General features: G+C 35.2%; 2 protein-coding genes across 5 annotated transcripts in view; one reads left to right on the forward strand and one right to left on the reverse strand.

The window, feature by feature from the left end:
• The window catches only part of ppp1r9a (protein phosphatase 1, regulatory subunit 9A), a 76,742-nt gene extending 71,355 nt beyond the window's left edge, over positions 1–5,387 (reverse strand). The window contains exon 1 of the mRNA XM_067425561.1: positions 3,797–5,387. The gene's annotated coding sequence lies outside the window, so the exon portion shown is untranslated. The remainder of the gene's footprint in view (positions 1–3,796) is intronic.
• Positions 1,933–21,661, forward strand: sgce (sarcoglycan, epsilon). Of its 4 annotated transcripts, XM_067425570.1 has the most exons (13): positions 1,933–2,123; positions 2,487–2,573; positions 8,156–8,278; positions 8,589–8,746; positions 9,688–9,760; positions 12,106–12,304; positions 13,211–13,373; positions 13,854–14,068; positions 14,621–14,647; positions 15,315–15,503; positions 18,828–18,871; positions 20,856–20,893; positions 20,992–21,661. In XM_067425570.1, the coding sequence occupies exons 1-13, from the start codon at positions 2,087–2,089 to the stop codon at positions 21,040–21,042; spliced, it is 1,404 nt and encodes a 467-aa protein (XP_067281671.1). In that variant the 5' UTR covers positions 1,933–2,086; the 3' UTR covers positions 21,043–21,661. The 4 variants fall into 4 exon arrangements, with proteins under 4 accessions (XP_067281671.1, XP_067281673.1, XP_067281672.1 ...); XM_067425572.1 differs by lacking the exon at positions 20,856–20,893; XM_067425571.1 differs by lacking the exon at positions 14,621–14,647 and having other exon boundaries at positions 1,936–2,123.
• Positions 21,662–21,783: the final 122 nt, after the last annotated feature.

Below are 21,783 nucleotides of genomic sequence, written 5' to 3' on the forward strand. Positions count from 1 at the left end.
AAAAATAATAAGTCACACTTCAGTGGTCATATGCGAGGCTACTTAAGTCACCAATTAAAAAATAATAATAACATTTTGTTAGTTACAGTCTGCAATGGTTAACTTATTGCACCTTTTCAGCCAATTAAATATTGTGTAATATAATATAATATAATATAATATAATATAATATAATATAATATAATATAATATAATTAATATAACATTTATAATTTAAAAAAAAGTCACAATCTCCAATGATAAAAACTTTTCCAGCCAATTTTAAAATAGTTTATGTAATATAACATAATTAGTGAGGGTACTCTAAAAAGTAATTTATTACTACACTGTAAAAAAATATTTAGAAAAAAAGTTACCTGGTTGCCTTAATATTTTGAATTCATTGAAATTAAATTTTTGAGTTAATACAATGAACATTTTTTGAGATTTGACAACCTTTATTAAAATATTATTAAAAGATTTTGTAAGCATATTGGGTAATTGTTTGTGTCTTATTTCTGATGATGCAGTGAAACATGCCAAATAGTGCTATTTTAATGATTTATCAATTTTTTATGGTTCAGATACAAAAATATTTTGAGATTCTATTTATTAAACAATTTTCCTTCATTGTATCAACTCAAGTTTTTAATTTCAATAAACTAAAAATTTGAAGGCAACCAGGTTACTTACTTTTTTAAGTTAAACCAACAAAAAACAACATTTTTCTTACTTTACTTACTAATTACTTCTTCAATAGTATAATTAGATTACTTTACAAATTACTTATTACTAATATAAATCCTATATCAACCCAGACTAAGTGCTTAAAGGATAAACACAAAACTGCTTTTTTAATTTATTCAAATAAATATGAAAACTACATAAATAACTGACCAAAGTATTACAAATGTGAGAATTTACAAATGTTGATGTTAATTCTACTATTGTACTATATTTAATAGATCCATATTGGATTTCATTCAATTACAACTGATTAATTTACAGAATAAATAAGAGTAATCTCTTACTTTACTCACTAGTTACACCCAACACCACAAATTATTATTTTAATTTGATTATTATTATTTTAATTGCACCTCGATCAGTATAAGAAAGATAAAATCATAGTATTTAATTAGTTTTTTGTACATTTTAAAGCTTTTACAGTAAAGAAAATTATACTTTATTTTAGACAACGTAGTTACGTTGTATTTAATATATTACATTTATTAATTTAGCAGACGCTTTTATCCAAAGCGACTTATAACTGAGAAATACAGGAAGCGATCCGCCATGAAGAGGCTAAGTTTTGGACATTGCATGTAGTATTTTATTTTTAGGCCCTATATTACGGTTAGGGTTTGGTTTAGGGTTAGTTACTTTATATATTGTTGTTACTATAGTTATACATGTAGTCAAATAATGTGTTACCAAGACTTCAAACTGTGTCCTTGTTACATATGTTACATGTAGGCCTACTTAGTAATAACATAAATTATGCACACTTTCAACTAACTCTCAACAAACCCTAATCCTACCCATGCATATTACTCGGTACTTAAATATATAATTACACTTTAACAATGACACATTAAAATAAAGTGCAACCAACATTTTATGTGAATAAAACAAATGATTTTTTTTTAATTAGTTTATAATGAGATAGATAACTTAAATTCTCCCAAAGCAAATGTATTTGACTAAATTGACAAATACTATTTATTTTCCGTCAATTTTACAGAATACACGTAAGTTGGAAACATCAGAAAAAGTGGGAGCTAATAGTTGGATAGATTTTATTTAGCCTAAATTATAAAGCTAGACTAAAAAAACATATACTTACTCTGTTTGCATTTAAAAATAATAATAACTGTATGGTAGCTATGTGCGTTTTCCATCCTACCCTAACCAGGTCCCCCTGAATATAGCTTGTAGTTTTTTTCCAGCATCTGCGCCAGATGTTTTCAGCCAACCAGCGCCCATCAGTGAGTGGGAGGAATCCGAGCAGCGGAGGATGATGATGATACTTATGGCTGTCACATCCCGAGGACCACCAGCGATACTTCAAATGTGTGATGTTACGAGCCACTGCGACAAGTGAACGATGGCCTCGGTCGGCATTTTCATGGGGCTCGCAGTGGGTACGTATATAGACTTGAGAGGACGACACTGGGAGAAATACTCGTTTTTTTTCCGTTGGATGATAGCTAGCCTGCTGGCTAACGGAATAGCTCTCGCGCTCATTACATCATATGTATAAACTGACTGAGCGTTATAAACGGTATATCAGTTATATTACGTGTAGTTGACGTTAATAGTGAATTCCACAAGTATTAAATTATTTTACACATTCTGTTTGCTATTATAGGCTACTGTAGCTAATTACAAGCAACATGATTCTTTTGCTTTAGGAATTTCTTGTAAGATCACGACGCCGTTTTTCATAGTGAATTGTTTTATGACATTTTTTTCCCTTTATTATTCCTCTTTGTCCGTTGTAAAAGCCGCAATTGTTCGTTCTATCAGTGGCATAGACGGCCAAACCCTGGCTTTAATCGACTCCAAACAGAGATCTGTGATTCAGACTGGCGGTGAGTGATTGGAAGGACTGGCTGTGTCTCAAAACTAGTATGATGCCTGCCTGCCTAGTAGTTCTGGGATTGCGATTCATTTCAGTGATTCGAATCTTTTAAATTGGTCACTGATTTAGCAATGGCCTTTTCTGCAGGATATTCTACATGATTAATCTCTGCATTGTTTATTTAGAGGAACGAATTGACTTGGAGACCCTAGAAAATAACAAAGCAGATCTATTATTGTTTTCTCGATTTTATCAGCTGCTGTGGATAACTTATATAAAGAAAAATAACAACAAATGAAAAATAACTGATATATGTTCATTTTTAATTTTATCGTTATCGGCCTGATAAGTAGCTACATTTGGCCGATATATTAAAGCCGATAAATAATGGATTATTTCCTTCAGCTGAGACATGTAAGATGCACACTGTTCTCCATGATGGTTTTGAATTGCTTGAAATATGATTGAAATCACATCTAAAAGGGAAATACAGTTCAGTGCATCATGTGCAGCACAAATCTGTCTACATAAATCTATATATAATTGTGTGTTTGAATATGGCTTTTAATGGTGAGACTTTGTATTTGTAATCAGGCTCTCAAAAATGACATACAAATTTGGATTTATTTTATATTATATTTATCTGCTTTTATATAAATCGTTATTATCGTTATCTGCCCAAATTTTCATATCGGTACATCCTTACATTTTAAAAAGAAGAGATGTACAAAAAATATGAGTCAAGTGAACTAGAAAGATTTGTAAACTTTCAAGATTCATTTAAAACACTGATTTGTTCACGAAATACCAATACAGAAGCTTTGGGCATTATAGGAACGCTTAGCTAGACAGCCAAGCTAGGTTCCTGTCATGTTCAAAATGCTGACTAGGTAGGCAGCTCACTAGGTTTTGAGACAAAGCCGGTGTGTTTGATGTGATCGTAACACATGCACAGCACTTTCCTGTGCAAAGCTTTTTGGGCTTAACACCTGACAACCTGCTGAATCGCCAACCTGTATAATTCACCTTCCTCTTGAATCTTTTGATATAAAGGAAAGAACTACTCCTTTAACTAAAACTCTTGCATATTAAGCTATGCAGTATTGCAGTGATCTAATATATAACATGTTTTTTTTAAAAGCTTTACAAACATTTTGATCTGCATAATACATTTACCATTATAAATGATTGTGATCATTTCTTCAAATGTATCAAAATGAAAATGAGTGTTACCTGATAAATGGACGGCTTGAGGAAAGCATTCTCCCACTTTGAGTGTGTTCCCAGCTATAGCTTAGTCATGACAGGCTGACCCAGTTTTGTGCATAGCATTGACTTCCAGCCGCAGTACTTTGAACAGTTTGATGTCTTCACTATCCTGCAATTAGTCTGCACTGGTTTTTTCCCCCATTCCCAATGAACCATGAAGTGCATGAATTCCCCTTGACCGGAAAAGAGAAGTCAGCACAGAGCTGATTCGACAGTTCAGTATACGACATCCCTGGCTGTGTCACGGAAAGAGAGGGAGTGAAAGAGAAAGTGTATTTTCTCAGTTTGGCACATGATGAATATCTTCATTTGGCCCACCCAAGGTCAGCCCATAAAATCATAAACCAGGATTAGCCATTTCTACTGAAGGGCCCAGTCAGTAATTTGTGTGTGTTTGCGCATGTGCGTGTTCTCTGCCATTACTTAGTGTCGCAAAGTTTGCCATTAACCATTAATGGTTGATCTATTAGAATATAGTGTTGTGCATCACCTTCAGTTTTCCTTGAGTTCACAAAGGTTTTGAATCATTTCAGAGGGTTTGGGATGTGGTTTTGTCGCTGTCGGGTTTATATCAGGCTTTGGGCTAAGGTCGCCCACAGGGTGACAGAATAAACCATCTGGCCTTCCTATTATTCAATGCATGCATCTGTGCATACGTACAAAACCACAGCCATCAACACCAAAGAAACAGATCAATACTCCCACCATGGATAAAAGCATTAGTTAAGACAGCTGTTCAGAAAGCCCACAACAGTGCATGGCTGTTTGCTTTCAGTGTGGATTTCTGTGATATCTGCACATTAACATAGACTGCATAGTCTTAAAGCCTGTACATGCTTAAAAACTGTTTACAGCCTAGAAAAGCAGAAATACCCAGTTACACTCTGCACAACTTTCTGTTTCTGACTCTATTCATGGAGATGAAAGGAAGTCAAAAGGCCAATTCACAACGCACCGACAGACACCAACCAATGGCAACAGACACTTTGTCAGGTTTTAAAAACATATCAAGCCAAGGCACTTGAGTAAAAAATATAAAAAGCCTTTATGCAGTCATGGATAAGGCATTTAAAAACAGATAACATGTAATTGCACACCGACATGTTGCGGCTAATGAGCCTTCATCAGCGTCTGGACAAAATAAACAGAGTTATGATACATGGGCCAACTTTTTTGAGGAGTGTTCCTGCTTGGGCACCTTCCCATTGAGAAGGGCAACAGATTTCTACCTGGGTACTTTAGATCGGTCGTGGGTCCTGTGTCTCACCTGGTTGCCCGTTGACAGAAACATTGCTCATAAAAGTTGCCTCTCTGTATCATCAGCTTGAGTCCTTAGCCTTGTTCGACTTGAAGCAGCGCTGCACTGAACAATCAGTGTTCACTTCAAAAAATTCTTACATTACGAAACATTAAGAGAGTTTTTGCTTAAAATAAGCAAAATAATCTGCCAGTGGGGTAATTAAAGTAATCTTGCTTCCTTTTGGAATTGAGATTATTTTTCTCACCACATTTTAAGCAAAAACTTTCTTGATTTTGAGTAGTTTCCCCCAAAACAAGACAAAAATGTTTGCTTGTCTAGTAAATGCTTTTTGTTTTAAGAACTAGGGATGCACCGAAATGAAATTCTTGGCCGAAGCCGAAACCGAATAATAATGAAATGCTTGGCCGAAGACCGAAGGCCGAATACCGAACGCGGTGTTTCGCATTTTTTCCATTTATTTGGATTTTTTTTTTTTTACCATTACAATAATTAAATAGTAAAAATTTGCTTTTTACTATTTTGTGTTGCTTTTCAGAGAAATAAATCAAATAACAAAAATACAATTCCAGCAGATATTATACAAACTAAGCACAACATAACTTAAAATAAATAATTAGTAAAATAAAAAATATATTTTTATTTGGCCATCTTAGAAGCCCCCCTTCTTGAATAGCCTATGTTAGGCCTATAACTGACTGCTGAAAGAATGTAACTCTGTATGTCTACAACAACAAATGTGCATTAAATAGTGCAAAAAATGTGGATGAACCCACAACAAATAAATAACTGTCCTAGACATAAGCCTACTTAGCCTACTTCTTCAGGAAAAGTGGCAGGTTCTTCTTTATGAAAAGTAGCTTCTCTGCTTTCTCACATGAAAGTCAGTTCCTCTTCTCATCGATGACATGAGATCCAGCACTAAACAGTGCTTCCACACTGCTGACATGTTTGCCGCATAAAGCACGCGGCTCTCACTCTACGTGGGTTACTTTTTGATCGCGTCATTAAAAACGTCATTGTTCGGCCAAAATTATTCGGCCTTTTTACTTATTCGGCCGAATGCCGAAAGTGCTTTTTTTGGCTATTTTCGGCCGAATAATTTCGGTTGCCGAACATTCGGTGCATCCCTATTAAGAACTTTTAGATGTTTGGACTAGAAACAAGAAAAAAAATAGAGTAAGAAGAACATTTTTTTGCCAGTGTATGACATCAAAGTATGGCAAAAGTGATTCAAAATTATCTGCAAAAAATGTACACATAATTATAAATACAGTATATAAAAATATCAGGTTTTGTCAGATCAGTGTGTGTGTAAGTGTCTGTTGCCGTTGGCTGGCACTTGTTTTTGCTGATTGAACATGTTAAATAGGCTTTGTAAGGTTGTGAAACATCTGAGAAGGGATGTACAGTCATGACTTTTGGAAATAGGGCATAATTTGCATGTAAATACAAATATGAAAAATATACATTATATCTTTTACGTAAATATATTAATAATAAAGGCTATCCTTTGATACGCATTATGATTTGTTAGACAGGCATTAAGCATGTTGGTGTGAATGAATTTATGAGGTGGGCTGGTTCTAATCCACAATACCAGCAGCTTAGGTAGTTTGTTGATGTATCAAAAGATTACATTATCATTATGTGTTCACATTTATGTCAGCTCTCTTCATGTAATCTATTTTATGTATTTAATCTGAATTTCCAGATGTCTTGTGTTTACCCTTGTAATTTGTGCTGTTTCGATCAGCTTTATGGATCAACAGCTTCCTAATAGTAACAAAAGTAATAGCAAACATGTTTTGTTGGAGCGAGTGGCAGTCTTGGTGTAGGCACACGCTCCCCTTGAGTGATGTACTGGAGCTGTTTTGTATCTAAAAGTGTTAAGAAATCTGATGTTTCTGCAGTAGCTTTCTCCCAGCACACTCCATCGTGGAGCTTCAAATCCAGCTTTCTTCCAACTGAGTCAAAGTGAGAAAAGAAAGACAGAGAAAGCACACTGACAACCATCTCTCCAGTGTCTATTATAAACTGCTGGGGGAAAAATAGCTCTTTCCTCTTAAATAATAGTGTGTGTTGCGCCAGAGAAAGAGGTTTGTTGTGCAAAGCGAGGGTTGGGGGATGGCGTGTGAGAGTTGCATTGAGCGTTTAGAGATTGTGATTCACTGTACTACTGTCTACCAGCCAATGAGACTCAATGACACCCAAGACACGCTCACCCACTCGCTCATGTAACATTCTCACACATTCCCACGTGGTTTTTAGAAGAAACACACCTTCCTGCATAAATGTATTAAAATTAAATGCAAGATACAATAGACAGTTTATTTTAATTAGGCTCTAAATAATATGCATAAATTGTAACGTTATTTGTTATGTCTGTTTGTCATTATTTATTATTAAACAACAAAATCATATTTTTTATTTGTTTTGTTGTAAGTTAATATGACATGTAATGTTCATAATTAAGGTTTCCTATACAACATATCATTCAAAAGTTGAGAAGTCTATTATGCTCACAATGGCTGCCTTATATATTTGATAACAACAGTAATATTGGGAAATATTATTACAATTTAAAATAACTTTTCTATTTTAATATATTATAACGTGATTTAAAGCTGAATTTTCAACATCATTACTTTAGTGTCACAGAAATCATTCAATGATGATTTGATGCTTAAGAAAACATTTCTTCTTATTAATATCATTACTTGATATTAATCAAGTAATGATATTAATAAGTTATGCTGATTAATATTTTTGTGGAAACCATGATTCATTTTTTTCCAGTATTCTTTGATGAATAGAAAGCTCAAAAGAACAGCATTTATTTGAACTTTAAATATTTTGTGACATGTATATATTAATCAATTTAATGTGTCATTGCTGAATAAAAGTATTAAATTCTTTTTAAAAAAGTAACCCAAAATTCTCACTCAAAATATAAGCTATTTCTTTACTGTGCTTATGGATTCTTTAGTGTGTACAGTGAGAGAATTTTGTTTGCCACATCATGCTGCATTTAATAACTCTTTTGTCATTTCTATCTGCATCAGTGGTCACCATCCTCTCTAAGTCACACGCGGATCGCAACGTTTATCCTTCTGCCGGAGTGCTTTTCGTTCATGTGTTAGAGAGGGAATACTTTAAAGGGGAGTTCCCACCATATCCGAAAGCAGGTATACTTACTCTACTACTTACTCAATAACATGCCTATACTGAATAAATGTTTCACTATAATCATTTTTTAAGAAACACCTGTTCACATTTGCACTTTGTATATCTGCATATCAAACACATTAATCTTAGTTTACATGTCAGGGCCTATATCTTCTAAGGAAACTATCTTCTAATGGTACATAACAAATGAAATAAATATTTGTCTCAATAATATTTTTTTTTAGCAACCTTTTTGTTAAAGCACAGTTGGCAACCTTTCATACTTTCATAGTCTGAAGACTTCTGATTTTTTTTTTCTTTTCGTTTCAGGTGATTCGAGTAACGACCCCATCACATTTAACACTAACCTTAAAGGCTACCCAGACAGGCCTGGATGGTTACGGTACATTCAAAGAACCTCGCATAGTGATGGAGTCCTCTATGGCTCACCGACCGCTGAGCATGTGGGCAAGCCGACCATCATCGAGGTGTGTTATCGAGTGTTTATTAGAATTAAACGTTTGTGGTCGGTAAGGTTTTTCTTTGAAAAAAAAGTATGTTTTTATTCAACGAGGATGCATTAAATCTATCACTAAATGACTAGTAAAGACATTTGTAATGTTACAAAAGATTTCTATTTCAAATAAATGCTGCCCAAAAACATTTAAAAAATCTTTCAGACCCTGAGGTTGGGGTTAAGAATTGTAAAATAAGTTTTAGGTCTAATTGTAAATGATATTTTATTTTAAAACAATGTACACATTGACACTTATTTGTATGTGTAATATGTTGGAAACAGCACATTTTCAATTTAAAATGGCGGAATTCGATTAAAAAGTCGTTTGCATCACTTGATTTTACTGTCAGTCAACATTTCTATTATTAAACAGTTGTCATAATACATATTTATTATGTATTACTTATAGCTTATGGTGTATTGCCCCGTTAAAACTAAATCAACGCACCGGAATTCGCTCTGGTCTTCTGTGAATAGTAAGGCCCGCCTCCTTTGATTTGATTGGCCATCTCAATCATTTTGAGACTGACGAGCGCTGTAAGACCACTGACGCACACCAGCCTAAAAATGTTACTTTTAAAACTTTTTGTCGTCCAAACAACAAACAGAGCAAAGCATAATGGAGTGCAGCAGAGCAGCATCTAAGAATATCAAATATCGAGGAGGATTTGGCCATTTCTAATTATTGGAGTGACTTTAAGGTTTGTTGTGGGCCTGTTTTGTAGTAAAGAAGTTTTTCTTGGAAAATAGAAAGTAACAGGGCAAAGTTGAATTTGAATGCATAAGAATGTTGATCTCCTCTTTGTGTATTGTTCAGGCTTCTGCTTTGCATCTGGTTCTGACATCCTCTGTGTGGTATGAATGTAAAGCTGTCCTGAGCCGGGCTTAAACTTTCCCTCTTGTGTGTTCCAGATTACAGCGTATAATAAACGCACTTTTGAAACTGCCAGGCACAACTTGGTCATAAACATCATGTCTACAGAAGGTGAGAGCCAAGAACAGTTTTGATTTAGCAAATCTCATTATGACATGCAGCCATATGTTCAAAGAAAGACTCTATTGTTTGACTGAAAACGTTAAACCTAAAGTATGGAAAACATGTGTTTGTGTAAGAAAATAAACCAGACGAATATTTGCGTGGATTATTTAGTATTTGAACGCACAGGAGAACTTCTCATGAGAAATCTCCACCTGATTCACAACACGTGCGTTCCCATATGAATTTGTTCTTAACAATGTTCTAATGTTAGTGAATTTGGAATAATTGCATAAAATGCGCATAAAACACACCCAAACCATCTCCATATAAGGGCTTTCCGCACAACTTTCCTTGCAGCCTTTCGTTGATTTTTGCAGATGCGCTCTCGCCAGACCCTCGAGCAATGCCAAGTGTGCCATTCTCAAAACCAGTTCAAATACAAGAAAACACCTTTAATAGAGACGCAGATTACAGACCTCTGATTGGCCAGCTGTACATATGCGTTTATCCTCCTCTTTATTCAGAGAAACCTTGCAGCTGAAGCTATAATGCATATTTCTTACTCTTTCACTGTATAGTTAAGGTTAAGATTAAATTAAATTGTGATTAAATTGTTAAGATTAAATTTAATTGTATTATTTATTAACTTTTTCCCTCCCAGCATTTTTGATTATTTAAAAAAAAAAAATTATGGGCCCAAGAATATTTTTGTTGTATGAATATCTGAACATGCAATATATCAAAAGAAAAACAACAATCCTTTTGAACAACAACCCTGTTTTATTCTAGCTTCATGGATTGTTTTTTTTCAATCAACATTTGAATGTGGATAAGTTTAATTAACAAAAGCAACATTTTGATCAAATTTTTTTTATTTTCTTTTTTAATCTATCAATACCGCCAAAGGTTTACAGTCCTATAGCGGGGGAAGAGTTCTATAATATAATATAATTTCTAGTCATAATAAGATTAAATATAATTTTTCAACACGATTATAAGGCCGCACAGTTTGTGCTTTTTTTTTCCATTTCGTATGTTTGGTTTCAGTTGTTTGTAATTTAGAATACATTTCAGCACTAAAGTTTTTGGTGAAACATCATTTGTTCATGAAAACGTTAGTATGCAGATTTCATGCTAGAGGCCCATTGATTTAAAGTTATTTTAGTATTACTGTTATTATTTGTAAAAGTTGTATGAAACAGCTGAAATGTTTATTTTTATTTTTTATATATATATATATATATATATATATATTATTATTATTATTATTATTATTATTTATTTATATATTTTTTTTTCATATACAGTTAAAAATTTTAAACAGCTAATTAGGCTTATCATGATTGTGTGATTAACAATTTAATTCTGTTTTGTTTGTCACCTACACAGTGTAAGCGTAATACTTTATCTTTAACTTGGAATTGCGTATAATAATACAAATATACTGTAATAAAATAGGCCCACATGGTTTACTTTGATGCTGTGAAAATTAATATTAGCAGTCTGATTATACCCACAAACCTTCCTTTCAAATTAAGGAAGCTCTCTGACTATCTTTGTGTACTTTTCAACAGTTTTTTTAAAATATTCTTTGACAAATTGTGATGGAAATTTAAGCTGTGTAATAATTGAGTTTCATCTCAAATAAATAGGATTAGAGTGATTAACCACGATCAGACAATCAATAATTGTGACAGGTCGCCAGTTAAAAGCGTCATTTGTTTAAATATTTTAGCAGCTGATTTATACACTGCAAAAAAGGCTTTTCTTACTTAGTATTTTTGTCTTTTTTGTAGTCAAAATTTCTAAATATTCTTACATCAAGAAACATAATAAGCAACATAATCTGCCAGTGGGGTAAGCAAAATAATTTTGTTTTAAGATTATTTTGCTTACCCCACTGGCAGATTATGTTTTGCTTATTTTAAGCAAAAACTCTCTTAATTTTGAGTATTTTTCCCCCCAAAACAAGACAATTACTTTTGCTTGTCTACTTCTTGTTTTAGGATTTTTAGATGTTTAGACTAGAAACAAGACAAAAATACTAAGTAAGAAATGCATTGTTTGTAGTGTATTCACTACATAATGTTTTGAAAAATATTTGTTGTCTCTTATACAGGCAGATCTGTTTTATATTTACAATATTTTTACTATCTGGGTTTAGCTTTAATCTGAGCAACTGTTTCAGTGCAGATGTGACCTCACTGCGACGCAGTCACCATCTGCCATCTCTTCCAGAAAGAGACAATTTAAAATCACAGCCAACTTATTATCTAACTGTTACGTAACCTAGTTTGAGTTACTTCTAAATGCATACAGGAAGATACGCTCATATCTTTCCTCTCTTGCAGAATTTCCCTTGCCCTATCAGGCCGAATTCTTCATCAAGAACATGAATGTTGAGGAGATGTTGGCCAGTGAGGTGTTGGGAGATTTTCTCGGTGCTGTCAAGAACGTGTGGCAGCCGGAGAGACTCAACGCCATCAACATCACTTCAGCGCTGGACCGGGGCGGACGAGTGCCTTTACCCATCAATGACCTGAAAGAGGGGTAAAACTCAAATATACTATATGATGTGCTTGAATGTTCAAAAAACATTATTTTTCACATATATGACGTTGCAGCTCCTCTCTTCCCAGTCTGTCAGTAACGCTCGTTTTAGTTCCTGTCTCTATGAAGCCCCTCCTTTTTAAAAGCACAATGTGCTCTGATTGGTCAGCTGGACCAGTGTGTTGTGATTGAAACTACTAACTAACTCAACCAGGCCTTGCCTTATTATTTAGCATATGCCTTGGTTGGGAATTAATTAAATGAGAACAACCGTGACATGTCCGTTCCCAGAAGAAAACTTAATACTACGATGGAGGTGTTTCAGGGAGTTCAGAAATAGTGCGCACTGATATAGATAATAATTCATGCTGGAGTGACTTTGCAGACCTTGTTCATGCTCAAACAGCAACATTACGCACTAAAGAAAGATGAAAATGTAAAAAAGCATAGTAGGTCCCCTTTGAAAAGCTTTTTGGCACAGAACTTGAGCATATTGTGATATATATATATATATATATATATATATATATGAAATGTATCTTTCTTGAGAAAAACTCATGAAAAAGAGAACATCTTGTGCCAGAAAGCAGAAAAACACTGCATTGGGCTGTGGTGAATTTACGTGGGCTGCCCATCTCGATTCACATTTCTTTAGAGGAATTCCCTCATGCGTTTGCATAAGTTGTTCATCAAATATTCATATACCCCTTTCAGAAGATAAAATGTTCCAGATAAAGGCATTTCAGAAGGTCTCAGAGCAGACAGAATATGTACAGTATATTATCCATCTAGTCCTATTGTTGTCTTTATGCTTTATTTCTGTGCATTGTGGTTATGTTGAGTGTTAATTCTAATGAATATTTGTGCTTAAAACCTTGCTCTCCATTAAGACTGTGATGTTCACAGAGTGTATGTGATGGTGGGAGCAGACGTGGCGTTCTCATCGTGTCTTCGAGAGGTGGAGACCCCACAGAACCAGCTGCGTTGCAGTCAGGAGATGGAGCCCGTCATCAGCTGCGATAAGAAGTTCAGAGCTCAGTTCCACATCGACTGGTGCAAGATCTCTCTGGTGAGCGCCAGATCTCCAGTCCACCACAGAATCCACTATTGTGTGCAAATAAACATGGCATAGTCACTTTTATAAATGTATTAAAGACCAGGGACAATTGTTTGGATCAGAGTCCTGCATATGTTTGGTAAATAACAGAATACCCCACCCGTTTGATATAAAGACCGCACATGCATTAAATCAAACTAAATGATTTATTTACAAGTAATCAAACTAATATTAGGCATTGTGAGTTGATAGATCTTAAAAAAACAGACACGCAGCCCAACATGGTAAGAACTAACGAAAAAAAATGACCAAAAAAAAACATTTAACAAAAATCTTACCAACCCCACACTTTTGAATGGTAGTGTCCCACAATCATTTTTAAGATTAAGATTTTTTTTGGAAGAAACATTTCTACACAAGTTATATATTTGTTCTGTAAACAATGTTAAGCATTTTTATACTGAGCCCTGTTTGTCTTTGTTTTCTCTTAAGGTGGACATCACTAAGGTTGTTCCTGTGCACAGAAACCGTCCAGACCCGGGCTCAGGCGTGCTGCCAGACATTGGCGAGTACAACCCGCCTTCTGAGTCACTGAAAAGTAGAGACTATTTAGCTGACTTCCTGATCACCCTGGCGGTGCCCTCAGCTGTCGCCCTGGTCCTCTTCATCATCCTCGGCTACTCCATGTGCTGTCGACGGGAAGGGGTGTAAGTTCCCTGCGCCAAACCCTTAGTGAAAGTGAAATGTTCACACACAAGCAAGCACAAAACTGCTCTTATACTTGATACTTGTACTCAGTGATCAACATTTAAATGATAAATACCTTTTTGATCATAATAAACCATTTAATGCCAGTATGGCGCCTTTTGAATCAATTAACTGAGGATCACAAGGGCTTTTTTAGAATATGTGTGTACCGCCAAATTCTGAAAGGCAAGACAGGGTCGCATCCCTGCCAAAAAGCAGCTTACCATCCTCATCAAGCATCCGTTTTTTTGCCATTTAATCATTAACCAGAGCACACTCAGTCCATCTGTTGTATTTAGAGCCATTCCGACAGATGTTTCGTCCACATGATCAACCAATCCCAGTGTGTTTCCTGATGATGTCACCCACCATCAAAGCTCAGCCTGAAGGAGATCATCATTAGACTTCAGCTGATCCATCCCCATCCCTCCATTCCCCTCCATTGGCTTTTGTGTGGTTGTCTTTAACTATTAATATTAGAATTTAATTCAGTCATTTTGTTTTGTTTCTAGGGAAAAAAGAAACTTGCAAACACCAGAGTAAGTGTTCCCTCTCCTGTGGTCTTGGTCTTTTCTTTCTCCTTTTTGGATCTTTATTCCTTTCTTTGGATAGGGCCCCCTTCCCTACGTTTTGTTATCTCAAATCCTCTATCATGGTGACATGTTCATTTCCATCTCATTCATACAATCGCCTCTGTGTCTCCACGGTGTCATCAATGGGCAGCTGCTTCAGTGACAGAGATATATGCCAGCTTATTATAATTGTAAATAATTCATTCTGTGGAATGAGGTAGTGTGATAAAAGACATAAATATTCATCATTAGCCCTTTGCGAAGTAGATAAATAATAATCCAAACAGTATTATTTTATGTTTATTTTTAAATATTGCTAGTTAGGTTTTTTTCCACTCAGGTTTGGTTTTTATTTTCTTTACTGTTAATAATTTCAGTATTTCAACTTAAACTTATTTAAGTTTATTTCCAAGGCTAGATTTAAATGTTCAATTATTTCAAGTTTTTCAACTAATATTTATATTTTATTGTATTGCAGCTTTATTTAAATGAACAGAAATGTTGTTAATAGTTTTAGATAATAACCCTGAACCCAGTATTATGCTTAGTACTTCAATTGGTTGCATAGCAATGTCATATATTTGTATTATACTTTTGCTATAAATAGTAATTCGGTTGCTCCTTCCATTCCCAGTATTCAACTGGTTCACCACAGCTCCATTCAGAAGTCTACTAAGGAGCTTCGCAGCATGTCGAAGAACCGGGAGATCTCGTGGCCTCTCTCGACACTGCCGGTCTTCCACCCTGTGAGTGGAGAAGTCGTGCCGCCCATCCATCCAGACAACTACGAGACCACCAGCATGCCGCTCATGCAGACGCAGACGTGAGTCTGTTACTTTTGCTGTAATTCTGGGGGGAAAGTAAGGCAAAATTCTTCTTTAAGAAGAGTTGAGAAAGTAGGTTACTGTAATCCAGTGTTTATATCTCTAAAAAGAAGCTTGAATCACCGGCATTAATTCACCGAGGACTTGAAGAGCTTAGAACAGATCAAAACAACATATGTGTATTATCATCAGCAAGATTGACCTAAAATTGTGCTAAGACGATGCAGTTGGGATGGGAATCTTTGAACAATTTTGGTTCCTTAATTGTACCATTATTGATTCTACTTTTAAGAAATGTATATTTTGAAAAAGAAATTATGGTCCATTGCCAACTGTGTAATAGATCATTTTTATAATAAATTTAAAACAATTATTGGAAAAGACTTTTAGAAGTGTCATAAATACAATCCAATAATTAGCTTAACTTTAACTTTAAAGAAGAACATTTTTTTGCGAAAACATATTTTAAAACTTTTTATAAAATGCTACTGATAAAAGGCATGGAAGTGTATCATATGAACAACATGTCAGTAACCACATTGATTTAAAGGGGCCCTAGAATGAGTTGTTAAATTGTTCTCTGATATCTACATAGAGGGTATGTGGCTTGTTTAAGGGCAAAAATTGTCCAGATACATTTTTACAGGTCCATTTACAACCCTAGAAATTGTCCCTAGGATGTAATGCTCTGTTTTTGCCTTATTTGGAAGAGTCTTTAAGCAGAACATCTCAAATGGAGATTGATAAAATGCAGCTTACTTGTTTATTGGTGTTTTCAGATCGTCCGCGCTTGAGAGAGAGCTCCCGTGCATATGGTTGCCAGATTTCAAATGTTTAGGTAAAACACCGGATAGTATACGTGTTCTTTTCTGGCAACCGCAAGCAAGAACGCTCTTCATTCCTTCAGACAAAACCAAAGCCTGTATACTATCCGCTGTTTTGGTTATACATGGTACTTGGTGTTTCTTATTGTTACTGTACTATAGTGTTGTCACGATACCAAAATTATGACTTCGATACGATACCAGCCTAAAATATTGATATATCGATACTAAATCAATACCACAGTAAAAAAAAACAACAAAAAGATAAGATGCTTAATATGACAACAGAACTTGTTATTATTCATTGTTATTTTTTACTAAAAATTCATGTGGCCACCATGTTCCTTTGGGTTGGGCATCATTTTGATTTGAACAATTATTAATCAATTGATCAATTACTATTAAAATTATCTCACAAATTTTTGCTATCTCAATGTATTTTTTACAATGGGGTAACATAATTGTGTTGCAATAGCTTACACACAGCACAAGAAAGCTTGATTTGGAATGGTAAATTGAATTTAAAAAGACGAGTATACAGTAATAAAATAAGAACAAATAAACAGATAACAAACAATAGCACAAATAAATGCAATAGAATAGAAGATACAAATTAAATAGACTGCTTTATTTTTTCAGGTAGGTCTAACATTTAGATAAGAAACTGAATAAAAAAATGCATAGTAATTACATTTAAAACAACATTGGATAATGTTCTTTGTAAAAAATCAATAGCGTACAGATGAAACTATTAAAGTTACACAAGTTGATCAGTCAAGAGCAGTTGATCGTTTGTCTTTTTGTAGTTTGAATAACAAATGACTGCGGTCCCTTTAAGACTCACGGATCATAAACACTGTTCCTGTTACTCATTCTTCATTTCTTCCTGAACTGTTTGCGACTGCGTTTACGTTAATACTCTTCCATTTGTGCACTGATAGTTCTTTGAGTGTATTTGACCAATAATAAGCTGGAAAAAGAAGCAAATGTTTGCACTTGTATCATGTCAGAGGTGGCTTTATTACGGTAGGCTATGTGTGTGTGCGCTTCAGATGTGAGCACGAAATCTGCGGGGATTAGTAGAATTAATTTATGTGCAATCCCGCGCGAAATTCAGACCGATCACACACTAACACTAACACTAACACACTGTCATGAGGAAAAAGTCCAGCAGAACGCGCGTTCACCGTGCTCAGAGGTTAACCGGGCTGAGTGAGAATATGCCGGTGTGTGTCAACTCACTTTCGGTCGGAGAGGAGAGCGCAGCTGGTATCGATACTGTAAAAACTGAGAATCGTATCGTTTCAGATATTCCAGTATCGATATATATCGAAATATCAATATTTTTGACAACACTACTGTACTATCATCTTGCGTTATCTAGACAATGCTGTCTCTCTAAGAAACTTTCAATTGAATTAGAAATTGTTTAAACAGTCAATAAGTGGATAAATCACTACTTACTGCTTGCAGGAATACAGTTGTAATTGCCACTTTCTCTAGTTTAAGACGCTGAGCGAAGCTTGCTTGAAATGGGCCGAGCAAACAAACAATCTTGAATTAAATTGTTGCGGTATCCGATTAAACATCAACCATGACTGTTGACATTTTTTATCTGTGGGAAGGGTATAAAAGTCCTCACGTCTCCTGCACAGCCTGGAACATGACGTGTGTCCATGATCTGCCGATTTTGCTATCCTCAAGTGTTGCTTGTTTACCTGCAGTCCCGATGATTCGGCTCCGTCAGTTCCACCTGACAATGCACATGTTCGGACAGATGCAAATGTTGGGGGCGTACATATTAATGATCCCAGCGATTGTGTCACACTTGGCGTTATGTTTAGAATCACTAATTTTTCTGTGGTGTTTTTCATGCATAAGATTTACAGTACATAAGAAGAAGGAGGCAATGGTGTTTGAGACTCACAGTATGTGATGGCCATGTACTGAACACTTATTATTTCACTATGGCAAGGTTCATTCAATTTTTCACTCTAGGGCACCTTTAAAGGGATAGTTCACCCAAAAATAAAAATTTGCTGTTCATTTTCTTACCATCAGGCCATCCAAGATATCTTTTTTCTTTCAGTTTTTAGTTAAAACTGTGGTCCTTAGTGATTGATATAATAAGTAAGTAACTAACTAGCAATAATAATAAGTCAATGGCTACCATCACTTTATGTAAAAATGAATAGCCATTGCTTCTGACAATACATTGAGGTCTTATGATGTGAAAGATCAGTCTAAACATTATTTACAACATTATTACTGGTAATAAGCAAGCTGATGTTCGATTCATTAATAAGAAGCACTCATTAGAGTCATTTGTTCAGAAGTTAGAACCATTTAGATTTATTAGTTTGTAAGAGAAACATTGGTTGCAATGTCTGCAGGAACCTGAATATCATCTGCAAGTGCCATTTTTATTAATAAAATGGGTTCTGAATTCTAGAGTGCTAGTAATGTCCATCTTGACCAAAGCTTTGTGTTTATTCACAGAAATCTTCAAAATCAGATCCAAATACCACAGCAGCAGATCTCTGGTAAGTGCAAAATCCAATACTGATGCCTAAGCTTTCCATCCTATTGATACGAACAGCACCTGATACCAGATGGCACAGGAGATTAGATTATAGATTATAGAACTTTTTTAACAAAACAAATGTGGGCTGTGGTCATTCTCCTTTCAGAGAGTTAAGTTAATTGCAATTTTGGTGCTTTAGGGACAGATTTACTAAACAGGGCAAATTAGTGCGAGACCACAATCCAATAAAAGTGCTGATGGGAGTGGAAAGTTCTGAGGGTGATTTACTGACAATGCGCACATTAAAGAACACAGAAGCAGTCGGATCATTTCCATAATGTCCAACGCTAGCAATATCGAGCTAGCGTTGAAAGAGTAAGATCCCATCCTCCCTCCAAAACCTCCTTCAAAACACATGAGCAGGGAGCAAACAAAAGCATCTTAAGAGATGGCCTTAAACTACCTCATGTCTCAAAGCACTTAACATTACAATAATAATGAACATAACTTATAGAGCACTGACCTGTACCACCTGACTGCTGCAGATTGATTTCCGTGTTGATACTGTTGCCATTGAAATGCATAAATTCAAGTCACGAACCGCTCTGAGTAAAACATCACGGATGTCCATCTCTTCCAAATCATGGCAGCTATGGTGTGAACGCAGCATAAGTCATTTTTACCAGAGCTTCTCAGTGATTCTAGTCTTGTCCGAATGTGAAAAACAATGTCGGCAAAGATTACCGTGACTTTTACCGTTTGTAAAAAGGTCCGAATGACCTCACTTAATGTAATCTGAATGCAAATGTCTGTGATTGCTAACGCTTATCCTCATGCATTTATTGACCGACTTGAGCAACCCTTTGGCAATCTTCAGTATGCCATTATTTCAATATGGATGGTATCTGAAGAAAAAAATTAATTATACAATTAAAAAATAGAGCCAAATTGCAAAAAACAACAAAAAAACCACTAAACAAAAAAACTCCGGCGAACACTAACCATTTTAATATCAGTGACAGGTAAGAGAAAGATGCTCATCTAAATGTATTATAAACAGCCACTTTTATAAACTAGTGAATTTTACTTAAAATAGTTTTTTATAATAAAATTATATAAATAAATAATAACTTAAGACATATACGTCATATGTGATGCACGTAAGCACAGCCCATGACCTTATGTAACACCCACATCTAGAAAACACATTCTCACCCACCTCTGTAATAAACACGGAGATGTTAGTCCATCCGCTTCGGTTCATTAAATCACAGATGTCGAGTGATAAAAATTATAACTCAAACGTTGTTTAGAAAACTAGTCCCGTCCGAATAGGGCTTACCTCTGCATAGCATGAACTACGCTTATGACGGAGGTATGGAAATACATATGTTGACAGGCAGGTAGGACATTGTATTAATGCAGGGGTCCTGCATTAGCTGTTTGGGGTGTGTTTGATTGGGGTTGGAGCTAAACTCTGCAGGACAGTGGCCCTCCAGGACCGAGATTGGGGACCCCTGTATTAATGTATTCAGACCAAATGCAATGATTGGATGAACATTTTATGGTCCTATGCCTTCCACAGATGATATAAATACACATTTAGACCACTAAACTGAATGATTGCTATCAGGATATGAAGAGACTTTCAACCAGCATAACAAAAATGTTCTGTTACAAATCACCTACCCTGCCTTTAAATAATGGTGCGAACCTTAAATCATGTTACATAGTTCATTTAAACTTTTAAGGGAAACTCCTAAAAATGCTAATTCAATAATGTCAGCCGTAAAAATAACTGTCCACACCTTTTCATCTGTGATTTTTGTGTCTTTAGTAAATCCTAACAGTAGTTTTTTTTTTAACGCCAAAAGATCTTTGTGTTGGCATGAGCTGTTAATCTTAGTCTCTGGCGAACCCCAGTGTCCACATAATGAACTGCCATCAGATGTCCGAAATCTCTTCCTGTCTAACATACTGTTCATTCATTCATGCTAACAAAGGAGATAATTATTGTATGTCGACTTTTCGGAGGCTAGAGGCAAGTATTACTCTTTGCATCTGCGATCGTGTGTGTGTGTGTTTTTTAAACAATCAGATAAACTATTTTGTGTTTCTAAAATGTTCCTCTCATTATAGGTAAATGGTATTCCTGAGGAGAGAAAGGTGGCTGAAGCTCTTAACCTGTGATCTTCACTTTTGTACTGGTTTAATCCTGCCAAATGTGCATGTGTAGCTGTAGCTTCAAGCTCGATGCCTTTGTGTTCTCATCCACATATCTGAAAGTGTTATTCAGTGTCAGAACTGATGTTGAGAGGGGCTCCCTAAAATTATACTTTAAAATAGTATCGACATTAAAGGTATACTATGTAATTTTTAAACTTGATATAAGCGATTACATCATGAATCCATCTTCTAAAACGTCTTTTGTCTTATCCTGCATCACTATAATAATAACACCTATAGTAAGTGTTTATATTCAGACTATTTTAGAACGAACCGCCACGGAGTAACCCAGTACCTGTGGGACTCATCATAGACATAAACAGAGTAGCTCCGAGTACAATATTCTTCCGCGAGAGAAATTCAGTTTATGTTTATTAACCACGAGCGCCAAACATTACATAGTGCACCTTTAAATATGGACTGGATTCAAATGTTTTAATTTTATAAGTCAAACTCATTTTTCTTGTCAAATACCAGTTGTCTTTCGTAACGGAGGCACATTTAATAGGATCCGAACAGGTTGATATTGTTCGTTTTGTTCTCTTACAGTATATGTTTTGATAAATAAATATACTTGCCACTACACACGATTGGCTCATGTTTGTTCTGGGGGTGCAAGTGATAGATATTTAAACAGAAATGCAGACGAATAAAAAAAATACTAACATGTTTTTGAGAAGGTATTTATCAACATTGACTGTACAA

This window comes from Pseudorasbora parva, chromosome 19 (genome assembly GCF_024679245.1).
Source record: "Pseudorasbora parva isolate DD20220531a chromosome 19, ASM2467924v1, whole genome shotgun sequence".
Lineage (NCBI taxonomy): Eukaryota > Metazoa > Chordata > Actinopteri > Cypriniformes > Gobionidae > Pseudorasbora > Pseudorasbora parva.